This window comes from Mchenga conophoros, linkage group LG3, assembly GCF_057382185.1.
Source record: "Mchenga conophoros isolate Kocher_MC1m ecotype Shallow Benthic linkage group LG3, M_conophoros_male_GT1.1, whole genome shotgun sequence".
NCBI lineage: Eukaryota > Metazoa > Chordata > Actinopteri > Cichliformes > Cichlidae > Mchenga > Mchenga conophoros.
Genome location: NC_140528.1, coordinates 55,247,509 through 55,259,996, shown reverse-complemented (window position 1 = coordinate 55,259,996; position 12,488 = coordinate 55,247,509). Strand labels below are relative to the sequence as shown.

The 12,488-nt window shown below is 42.4% G+C and overlaps 1 protein-coding gene across 2 annotated transcripts in view; it reads right to left on the bottom strand.

Annotated features, from left to right (window-relative positions):
• Nucleotides 1-12,488, bottom strand: part of exoc6b (exocyst complex component 6B) — a 127,798-nt gene that overhangs the window by 83,019 nt on the left and 32,291 nt on the right. For both annotated transcript variants that reach the window (XM_085263567.1, XM_085263568.1), the window contains exons 7-8: nt 10,306-10,479; nt 2,588-2,656 (exon numbers count right to left, since the gene is read on the bottom strand). In XM_085263567.1, the coding sequence (XP_085119693.1) occupies nt 2,588-2,656; nt 10,306-10,479 (243 nt within the window). The remainder of the gene's footprint in view (nt 1-2,587; nt 2,657-10,305; nt 10,480-12,488) is intronic.

Genomic DNA, 12,488 nt, shown 5'->3' with positions numbered 1-12,488 from the left:
TCACCATATGGTAGTTCTCCTCCCTCCCCACGGACCAATAACACCTCACCTGTTACTTGATTCAACCAATCAGATGCTGACCACTCCCTCTAGAAGCAGTATATTTTATTTTGGTTTGGGGAATTTATTGAGCTATTTATGCCACAGATCCACTTTATTGTACTATTCTACCATTATTTATTTTGTTGTATTTTTTGAAACTTTATTTACCTATACTTCCTACATGTGCTGCACTTTCTCCATCTTCCAATATATACATCATCCTTCTGCCTCTCTAACTCCGTCTCCAAATCCATCAAGTTGTCCTTCAGTTGTACTCATGTCTTGTTCATTCTGTTCACTCGGAGTGAAGATCTTGGCATCTTGACCTCTCATCTGTGCCACAGTCTCCAAATCATACATCACAGCAGGAACGATGATACCATCCTGTAAAAAATAGCAGCAAATCACCCCTTACACTCTTCTCTACCCATTCCACCCTGCCAGCACTCTCTTCTTCATCTCTCTTGTGGACTGTTCCTTGATTTGCATGGCTGACCCCAGCTATTTAATCTTAATCTCTTAATCCACCCCCCCCCCCCCCACCACCACTTGGAAAGCTCAGCTCGGTGCCATACATGAGTGGTTCTTACACCTAGCTCATTCTTCACTGGGTCACTGATATCTTTCATTTTTACTTTATACACAGTTATTCATATTTTTTCCACATGTGGTTACATCATTACAGAAACTGTAGATCGGTAGTACAGCACTTCATGCAAATACACTTTTCCTAACCTTGTCATATACACACCAGGGCCAAAACACACAAATCTGTCCTACACGGTGGCTCGGGCAGCCACTGATGGGTGATGTGATTTAACGTGACGATCGAAAAAAAATAAATTGCTAATTATGTTTATACAGCCCTGCAACAAAAAATAAATGACAGATTTATGGACCTATCCAGCTCAAAATACACGAACCAGTCTGTATACATATACATTTTAAAAATGTATGTAGAGTAAAAAAACCTGCAGCAGTCCACTTGGCTTCGCTATTGTGCTACATTATATATTTTATAAATTTTTTCATGACCTTTCCTTCTTTCCTTCTGCTGCAGGTTTTTCCTTAAAAGGGCCCTAAAAAACCAAGTTTTTAGAACTGTAATCTTTTCTTTAAGGGGACATGCAGTGTTTTAAGTTAAATGAGGGAAACCGTTCAGCTTCACACAAACATTTAAAGCCAGAAAATAAAGTGTTTGTGTGTTTATACTTTCTTCACCCACGTCGTCACCTGTCTAAACCTTCTGTAACCTCTCTCTCTTTGTTTCTCCTCCACCATCGTGCCCTGCTTAACCTTTCTTTAACCTCAGCCTTGCTTTTCTACTCCCTCCCTCACTCTTTTGCCCGTTCACTTTCTCCTTCCTGTCATGCACTTCCTGTCCCCCTGTCATACCCCGACCCTCTGGCTGTGCTGGCCTGATAACGTCCCCTACAAAGTCCTACAAACTCACAAATGCAAACAAACGCACACTCACACAGAGAACCCTAATGCACAGCTAACCCATTCGTGGCACCTCCACCCATGTCACTTTCACTCTAAGTGAGACGAGACACGCGAGTTCTCTCTGCAGTCTGGTTGGAGCGAAGCCAGGCTCGAGCTGGAGGCCCCGTCGTACCGAAGTCGTTTACCCCCTCTGTGCCAGGTCACCCTCAGAGCTGGGCACAAGCAGATTCTGACATTTAAGCAAAAGAAGCGGGCCTCCTCATTATCGCTGGCTGTTGTAGGCGATGAAGAGGATGCTGCTGCAAACCACTGAGCAGGGCTAAACGATGTCAACAATCACATCTCATGAATATGAGAAATAAATGAGCCAAACATGATATTTGGAGGCTCTATCATGTTTTGGAGCTATGCTTCAGTCAGTGGTGTAAAATATAAAGAAATGAAAGTAGGTTTAATACTTTTGCACAATATGATGAGCTGGACACAGGGTAGGAAAAAAAGGAGAAAATTCAGCCCCGATCTCATGAGGCCAAGCACTGCTGGTGACAGAGTCAAAGCTGACTGTCACATGGCACTGACACTCTGGAGTCAAAGGCAGCTGTTAATAATCCTTCTCGAGCTTCATCTGCAGAACCTGTGTAGGTTTGACCTCCTTTATGTGGACGCTGTGGACCAAAAGCTTCCTTTTAGTCATCTCAGCTCGAGCTGAACTAAACAGCTAGTAGATTTAAGCTTTTAGGGAACAACGTGAGCCCAGCGCTCCAAAGGAAAGGAGTGAACTTTGTAACCAAAGCAGAGCAGCAAAGCATCTTGTTTTCATAAAGCTAATACCATAAATCACCCAGCCCTGATGTAGGCAGAACAAAGTCAGTACAAAGGATGCAACAAACAACATTGTTACTTCAGTCAATCACATGCACAGGAAATACAGGCAGATACACCTTTACGAGCTGATCAGAAAGGAGTTGCGGCTTCACTTAAGCTGAAAAACTGAAGCGCTCATGGATGGAGGAAAGAAACAGCTCTGCATCTTTGATTTGAGACAAAAGAAAAAAAGAGCACAGAAGAAATAAAACAGAAAATGAGAAAATGAACTCACCAGCACAGTGTAGATATGCAGACAGCGGTAAACTGGAGAGAAATCCACCAAGTCCTGAGCTCCTGGGACCTGCAGGGGGAAACAATTTGCACAGTTCACATGTTCAGTTCATAAACTGCAATCAACCAGCCCGTCTTCAGTTTTCTTTTACAAGTTTTGGCAACACCTGTTTTGGTTAAAGCCAAGCAAAGTAAAACCAAACCTGAGATTCTAACCAGAGAGAGACAAAGATGGCAACGAGGGGCAAGACAGAGACAAATGATTGTGTTTGTGAAACAGACGAGGGAAATGTGAACGGCAAGAATAAAACAGGCCGCGTCCCTAATAATGAACAGCCTCCAACCTCAATAATAATAATAATAATAATAATAATAATAATAATAATAATAATAATAATAATAATGGATTGGATTGATATAGCGCTTTTCAAGGCACCCAAAGCGCTTTACAATGCCACTATTCATTCACACACTGGTGGAGGCAGCTACGGTTGTAGCCACAGCTGCCCTGGGGCAGACTGACAGAAGCGAGGCTGCCATATAGCGCCATCGGCCCCTCTGGCTAACACCAGTAGGCAAGTAGGGTAAAGTGTCTTGCCCAAGGACACAACGACCAGGACAGAGAGCCCAGGGATCGAACCGGCGACCTTCCAGTTACAGATGCGATTCCCAACCCCCTGAGCCACGGTCGCCCGTAAAATAAAACTTAAATGGCAGAGCAAAAAAATGAAGTGGTTACCAGGCTGCAAACACGTTTACTTCTATAAAGCTGTTAACTCTAACAAAGGAGTCAGTGGAGATGATTTTCGGGAGCTGGCCTCAAGTGGCCACTAGAGGAACTGCCGGTTTTGGCATGTCTCAACTTTCCAGCCCTGGAGGCTGCAACTTTGCTTTAACAGACACAGTATCTAATTCTTTTCCTCACTGTAAGATTAGACAAATTTAGAATATACGTTTTAGGGGTTTTTATTAATTTAATTTCATTATATTTTCTAAGATATTTTACCTGCATAAAGGGTAAAACAAACAGTACAGTTACTCATTGAAATAACTTAATGTGGAGGAACATTACGGAAAGATTCAAGGTGGTATCAGTTGTGCTTAAACAAGGATATTTATATTTAAAACAAACAAAACAAAACAGTCACTTCCTGTGAAACAGACTGAATAATTCACAGCCATAAGTTTAAAACTGATCTCAGAGCTTGCTGCTCCATTTGCTTGAAGTTCTCTAAACTCCGGACTTTGTTCAGCTGCGCTTCCCCCTGCTGCCACCCATGACTCGCCCTGCAGTTTTTATTCATCTTTATTAAACTACAGTCCCCTACATATTCATCACAACTAGCTAGCTCTGGTTCATCTTATATCAGCCTTCATAACAAAAGACTAATAATGAATAAGCCCATTTTAGGAAAAAGCCATGAAATATGAATTGACACAGTTTCAATTTACCAAAGTCGGATGATTTTTAAAGCAACCCGTTTGGCGTTTCTAGTGTTAGTGGCACTGGATACTGAGGTTTTAACTATCATGGAGTGGCTGTGACTGAGGAGATGGTGCAGGTCATAGGCAGGTTGGTGGTTCGATCCTTGGCTGCTACAGTCTGCATGCCAAAGCATCCTTGGGCAAGATACTGAACCCAGAGTTTCTTCCAATGCATTCATCAGAGTGTGAAGGAGCCATTTTGTTCTACTTTCAGGCAGAAAAGTGCCAAATAAGAACCGGTCCATTTACTACTCACTGACAATCATTGAATTATTCTATTTGTGTTGGTTAGGATGCCTTTAACATCATGCAGGTTAGGTTTAATTAACAGAACTGAGACAAAGTATGGGTATAAATACTGGCAGAAACAGATCAACACTCAATTCAAACTTCTCATATGTCACTGCCATCTGAAGTGAACTGAAGCTTTCAGGGAGTCTTCTGTTACGAGTTACTCATACCTCTTTTTCTTAGCATCTATCCCTCGATCTAACCATCATTCCAGTCCCTCCTCCCTGCCCACATCCTCTGTCCCCTGCCCTTTTGCCCTCTGGAAAGTTTGCCTTCTGTAAAACTCACTAGAGGCAAAGCACAATGCCAGCTTTGATGTAACCGCACACAAACAAGGGTCCCAAAACAATAAGAACAAGAACAAAAAACAAAACCAAAGAGTTGTACCACTTAAAGACAGAGGAAGAGCTGAGAATTAGAGGGGGGGAATATAAACACAGGCAGGTAAAACTTAAAGACAACCGAAAATGACTCAAAAGGCAGAGGTGGAAAGAAAAAGGATGAACGGAACCAGAGGAAGCAGATGAAAAACATAAAGGTGAGAAACAAGCCAAAAGAAACAAGAATTAGAAGATAAGGTAAAGGAGTGAGGAACAAACATGAGGGATGGTTGTAAATGAAGGGAAGTAGAAGAAGTGATGGAGAGGCAGGGTTGGCGTGAGGAGACGTGACGCTGATGGTTGGCATCGCTGCAGCCAGCGGCGCCAACGCGGTCGTAACCCTGACGGCCACGGGGTCAGGTCTTTGTTCGAGCCAAGGTCTTCCTGTGAAGAAGGTTGAGTCAAGTTTACAGGACATAAATAAAGCCAAGGGGACGACAGGGACCTTAAAACAGAATGGCAGCACAGGGGTGACAAGTTCAGCTCTATTCTCTCCTTAACCTCATTGTACTTTATTTTCCCCGAGCAAGAACAACAAAAGGCTCCGAAAAGGAACTCTGATCCCGCGAGGGATGACTTGAAGAGTTCAGTGTCAAAATGCTTTGTGCCCGCTTTGCTGCCCTGACACGATTTCCACAAGTTCATAGTATTTGAACATTTTTCTCCAAACTTAACTGTGTGCCGGCAGTTTTTTTGTTGTACGATATGTGGACAGCATGAGGAAGTCAGCAGGTGTGTTCCCACCATTCCTATAAGGGCATCTTCACACCTTCACAGCTCATTTACTCCGATCTGAATCAGTTGATGGGTTTGTAAACTTGTAGCCTTTCACTGGCTTTCTTTTCTTTTCACACACAGAAAAATCAAAGTGAACCTTAAGCGAACGAAAATGCGTCACTGAAAACAACGTGGGAATGCTCAGTCAGCTTACTGTCCAGATGTGCCTGGACCTGACTAATAAAAGTGAATACATTCAGATGGTGCTGTGTTCTGGACGTTTGGAGAACATGAATTTCACAGCTAGCCGCTAGCCTGTACAGACCTTTTTTCTTTCTTTTTCCCCCCACAGACTCAGTGTGGTTGTTTCAGAGTAAGATTCAAATTGGCACAAGTAAACTGCACCAAGGGGGAAAACGAACCAGAGTTTAGTTTAAACCAGGAGTGGGGAACTCCAGGGCCTGCCATGCAGGTTTTAGATCTCACCCTGGGTCAACACACCTGAATCACATGATTGGTTCATTACCAGCCTCTGGAGAACTTCAAGACATGTTGAGGAGGTCATTTAGCCATTTAAATCAGCTGTGTTGGATCAAGGACACATTTAAAACCTTCAGGACACCAGCCTGGAGTTCCCCACAGGCTAAGAAAAACCCCACACACCTTTACATGTCCCAGCCGACAGAAAAAAATGGAATGCTGAGACATTTTTTCCTCCTTCCTTCTTTGTTGTGTTCATATTTTTTTTCCAGCGGCAAACATATTTGTTACTGACGTTTTTCCACTTCGTTGTACATTTTAGTAGTTTCAGAAATCGCCCACCAAGAATTTGCTGTGAGTCCTTACATTGATGCTATGGTTCCTTATGGTAGCTGTGTTAAAAACGTAGATGGAAAAGCACAGCTGTAATCAATGGTACTGAACAGGCTACTCAAAATAGTGGCGGGCTGCATCGACCTGATGTGCAGTTACTTTTCTAGGGCGATGCATGTCAGATCATGGTGTGGCTACAACATAGATTTCCCCCTGAAGCACAAATCTCCAGTCAGTGAGTCCCACCCAATTTTGTTTTGTTCTTTTTGTATAGTAATAAAAAATAAAAAGAATCACAGATATTAGACTGGTGGACTAAAACGCTAAACTATCATGTCTCATATATATATATATATATATATATATCATGATTTTAAAGCTCAAAGTTAGTCACAGATAGAAGGGGGGAAAGCAAAATAAAGTAAAATAAACTTTTACTTGGCGTGAACTGCGTGTGTGTGGCTGCAGTTTTAAACAGAAGTTTAACAAGTTCTTTACCCCTGAAAATTTCATATGGCTGTCATTTCTGCAGGAAAAAATATAGAAGTAAAAGAGTCGTATTTCAATCCAACCCTATCCAATTTGGAGCACGGAACAATTTCACAGTCTGACAGTAATATACTGCACGGCTTCACTAAATGCACTTAAATGCACTTAAGCTGTTATACACGACAATCAGGTGATTCTGAGGCAGCCAGATGGGAACTTTTTCAGATTTGCCTAATTTCATAAGGAGGGCCCTCACTGTGAATTAACATGTCATTTGTTCCGTGCTCGGCTGGGAGGATAAGCTGGAGACATGATCTAGCCTGTTATGGAGCTGCGATGTTATGAAACTGTGTACGTGTGGCAGAAACATAAAAAAGCTTTTCAGACCTTATTTTAGGGCAAAGTCATCTAACTTTTAAAGGTTTGGGTTTTTTTGTTGTTTTTTAAAAAAAATCAGATCTGACTGCTGCTTCTATTCAAAAATGCAGTTATATTTCGCTTCCTCTTCACATAAATAGGTTGCCTGTTCTTGTTAACCTGAAATAAGTGCCTGGAGATGTTGCCAAGATGGCTGCCAAGTGGCAAGACACGCGCCTATGAGGAGACTGTTTCGAGTGTCTGAAGCTGGACACACACTTAATGACTGTCGGGCCAATTACAGATGCAATCTGGGCGCACTGACTGACCGGTCGGACCGGGTCTGCTCCAGCTGGGCTCGGTCACAGTTTACATTCAGATGATAAAGTCATGATGAGTGTGTGTGTGTGTGTGTGTGTGTGTGTGTGTGTGTGTGTGTGTGTGTAGACTATTCTTAATTCTTAAAGGAGTCACTGCCAGCTGTCAGCGTTTATTTAGAGCAGGTTTAATATTGGCGACACAGTCACAGATGTTCACTGACAGCGTTGATGTGCTCTCGCCTTTTCAAAAGGTGCAGCGGTGTCACCTGTTATCTAAACAGACACGAACACCCGCACACACAAAAAACACACACAAAAGAAAAAAAAAAAAAAAAAAACACACACACACACACACACACACACACACACACACACACACACACACACACACACACACACACCAGCTCTTTGGTGGCACTAGTCCTGTATCAGGGTATGCTGTAACAGCACTGGCTCCACCTTTAATGAGCTTCAGGAACTGTATGAAGCGAAGACCTTTGCATGATCACCCTCCATCATTTGGACCCTCTTCGTCTTTTACGCTCCAGAATTCCAGATGCTTCCATCAAGGAGAAGATTTGGTTTTCCTAAATGTAGGACTAACAGATTCAGATATTCATTTGTTCTATCCACTGTTGCTCTTTAAACAGTGGATAGAACAAAACCATGACAGCACTTCCGCCGTGTTTTACAGATCAGATCGCTGTAGATTCTCACTGTTGCAACTTTGATCTCATTCAAATATACTAACAGGGATTTGAACCTAAAACTTCAAATTTGAATTCATCAATAAGACATGTTGTCCTTGATTTTCAGTCCAGTTCTTATGCAATTTGGCAAACCTCGGTCTTTTTTCCCTGTTCCACTTCCTTAACAATTCTTCTCGACAGCCATCCTTCCGCTGAGACCATTCCTGATGAGGTTTCAGGGACCAGCAGACGGATCAACGAAGGGCCAGATGGATCCCTCAGGTCCTGTGTCGGGTCTTTGCTGGATTTTTTTCTGTTTCTTAAGGACATGACTTCCAGATACTGTTCATCTGCTGAAGACATTTCTGAGTACGAATATTTCTTTGCTCCTTCGTTTGTCCAGTTTCCTTACATTGTTTTAGGACACACTGCATGCCATGTTGACATATGCCAAGTTTTTAGCTAATTGCTCTTTGGGAATCACCTTGGTGTGCCTGTCAGACTGTTATCTTTGGCATTTTTGTAGATTCAACTAAAAAAAAAAAAAAATGGAATCAACTGATTTGTTTTTACAACAGGCTTCTAGGAACAAAGTGCCGAAATTTAAAATTGAATTTTCCTAAGTTGTCATTTGTGGTTCAACAAACAAAAAGCACATTCCTCTGAAAGTTGTCAGGTACAAAGACTGGACTGAAAACGACTGAAAAAAGTTAAAGGCCAAAGTCCAAAGAACTGCAGAATTATTTCTCAAGACTTTAAAAACTTCCAAACATCTCTGGATCCTAAGAACATAAGAATAAATGAGGCATGGCCAAAGACCTTTGCACAACACTGTCTGTGTGTATTTATTATGTTGGACTTCTACAAAACAAGCTGCCATGAGGACATTAAAGTTTCACTGTGCTGAGGTGTAGAAAGTCTTTAAGCTTACGAAAATTACTTTTGTACACACAGCGCAACACAGATTCTAAATATCAGAACACTCCAGAAAACAATCACTCTCAGGCCAAACAAGACTTCAGTGTCGACATTAACCTTAAGATCACAACAACCACACAGCGGCTCTCCTCAGCCTTGTAAATATGCCCACAAGTTACACGTAATTGCAAAACCTGAGAGAAGCACCACACTGATCATCTTATTGGAAATCAAAGAATTTGAACTATTTTACCTCTCAGTGATCCCTCTGTGTTTGTTTGCGTTTAGTATCTAAAGAAGCATTTGGATTCGGAAATCTCTAAAGGCATTAGACTTAACAAGCAGACCACGAAACATCCAGCTGCATTTATTTGTTGGTTTGCCTAGTGGCAGAGAGCCCAGTCATTACTTTATGATCTTTCAGCAAGTTTTTTTTTATAAATTGTTTTTACCCTCAGCTGTTTGATTTGCGCTCCTTTCCCTTTCAAAGACTAGAATCTGCTCCAGCCCATGGGAACAGTCTTTTGAATATGTTGAATACTTTGGTACAATGTTTCGAGCAGTAGTTGTATTTGAGCGTGCGCCCAGTATAAGCTGGTTTACGTGGGCTACGTGCTGCAGTGGGATGAATGTTCGCTCTCCGGAAACATCAGAAATGTCACCTGGGCCGGACCTAATGACTTCAGACTACTGGGACTGAAGAAACATTCGCAGTCAATGTGGAAGGAAAAGGAAATGAATGGAAAGAAAAAGAAGACGACAAAAAAAAAAAAAAGAGAGAGAGAAAGAGTCACGTAGAAAAAGCAGCATAAGCCTTGGGCAAGAAGAGGACACATGGAAGAGATGAAAGGACAGAAAGACTAAAAACTGACTAACAACAAAGAAAACGCAGCAGGAAGCAAGTAAAACTGAGGCCACACTGAAGGATAATCAGACTTCAAACGAAATTGGTCCAGCCTGCCAATCTTAGGGGAAACCCACGGTCAGGATTGGCAACAATTATCTGACTGTTTAAGGGGTTATAAAAATGAATGTCAGCTCGCTTGGAAACAAGTCTGAGCTGCCCTGGCGACTCATGTACCCCGCCATGGGGGCGAGATCAGAGACGATTCTGCCAAGGACCAATCTGAGATGAATGGGATGCACTGGATGTACAAACGTATCAGTATAGAGATGTTTGTTTCATCAAATAAGGTGAAGCCAGATAATTGGAGGCTGCGTGTTGTCTGGATTTTGTGTGTGTGTTTGCAGTTTTCTCACTTCATCTTCCTCCTCTTCATCCTCCACATCCAGAATTCCCGTGTCTTGTTCTGACAGCGGGTTGACACCCATTCCAGCCCGAATCGCCGCCGGCGCCGCCTTTCTGCCGCGCCGGCCGAGTAGGACCCTCGGCTGAGGCGAGACGGAGCTGTCCAGTGAGCGCTGTAGCTGGGCCTGGAGAACAAAACAGAAAAGCAGATGAGAACTCCACCGAGGGTCAACGGATTATTTTAAACCTGCATTGTTTGGTTCATTTCAGTTACTTCCTACATTTCCCAGAATCTCTTTTAAGTCTGACAGACGAGAATTTGCATTTAGGTGCTGGCGCAACTTCAGAGCAAAACAATGGAAGCTCTTTGATTTTCACGCTCTGACACCAAAACCAGATGTTGTCTGATAACACTCACACTCTGTCTGCAATAAGACTCCTCACGTGCAACAACTTTTATAGGGGACGGAGCAGAAAACAAACCCAGGAAAAATTCAAAAAACACAAACTGCTTTCAGACACTAACGGGGAAATGGTATTAATCCAACTCAGCATGTGAGCAATAAATGCTCGGGTTATTGCTCACAGTACCCCCCTCGTTTTAGAAAAATTTCGGGAAAAATGTCAGAAATTGTGGACGGTGTTGCGAGGTCACCGGTTTAGACCTTTTGAGCCACTCCTCGTCCCATTGGAAATGGCCAATAAAAGTGATTTACCAAAGCAGCCTAAGAATACACAGGAGGGAAAATAGCAGGCCAGGAAGGGAAGGACAGGAAGGATGAGGAGTCGATGAAAACAAAGCACGTAAAATTAGTGCTCGAGACATAAAAGTGCAGACAGGGACAGATTACATGTCTGACCTGTGCTTTTGCTCGACAACGCCTTCGATTCAGCTGTTCCTTAAACTCAAGCTTACCAAAAAAAAAAAAAAAAAAAAAATTTGGAGGACAAAAACTGTCCGAAAAATAAAACAGGAAGGGCTCATTCTCTGAGCGGTATTTACTTCTAATGAAATAGTATTTCATTTTGCATGAATTCATTTTATTTTCTTTGTTCTCTTTAAATACATGCACAAAACACCAAAAAAACCAACCTCCTTGTTACAGGTAATAAGGGATACAAAACTGATATAGAAAATACCCAGTGGTCGGCAGATCTCTTGGCAAAAATGCTTTGTTGATACAGGAAGAGAATGGCCAGATTGTTTTGCGCTGGCAGGAACACAAAAGTAACTCAAATAAGCTCTCAAGACAACCAAATACATTACAATGAGTTCACTCTATTCAACATGGCTCCGCAGTCACCAGATCTCACTTCAACAGCGAACCTCTGCAATGTGGTGGAACAGGAGATTCACATTAAGGATGTGCAGCATGATGCTATCACGTCTGTATGGACCAAAATCTCCGTGGAATCTTTCCAGCATCTCCTTGAACCTCTGCCACGAAGAATTAAGGCAGCTCTGAACGCACAACTCAAAAACTATACCTAATAAAATGTCCTGTGAGGGTCACATCACTTCTTTTGTCAGTGCAACACAAACACACACGTGTGCAGCATATACAGCTGCATTTGGTTAATGTCCAACTCATCCTGTCATTTCAGTTTCTCAAAAACGTGGTCATTTAAAAGAAGGTGGGGTAAAGCAGAGCAGGAAATGGAAAGGTCTACCTGGAAAGATTCCCCTACCAAACAATGCCATGTGTAATGTAATTTCTGATGCTAATTGTGTCCTGAGTCTACATCGCTGTTCGGGGATTACTGTGGGAAGTGATACATTCATCTCCCTGTGCGGCAGTGCTCGATGATGAGCTCTAAAAATAAAAATACTAAAAAACAGGAAGTTTTAGTCAGAAATTAATGGAAGCTGGTCTCCATAACAGAGTGAAAACAGAGCCGCGGTCACTCCAGAGGTGGCCAAGTCTTTGTCAGGACCTCGCTGGTAGGAGATCATCATCTTGCACTTCTACATACAAATAAAACTGATCTGAAGTCTTTAGTCATTTATCTCTACCTGATGTGCATTTTGAACTCTTTAACATGACCACCGTTCGCCTTTCTTCGAAATCCTCCTCCAGTCGGGCCTCGGGCGCAGCATGGTCGCCAACATTTTTCTGTGGGAAAACCCTCAGAAATGAGGTCAGCATGCCTTTCCATCCACACCCAAATCCGCATCGGGCTACTTTTGAAAAAC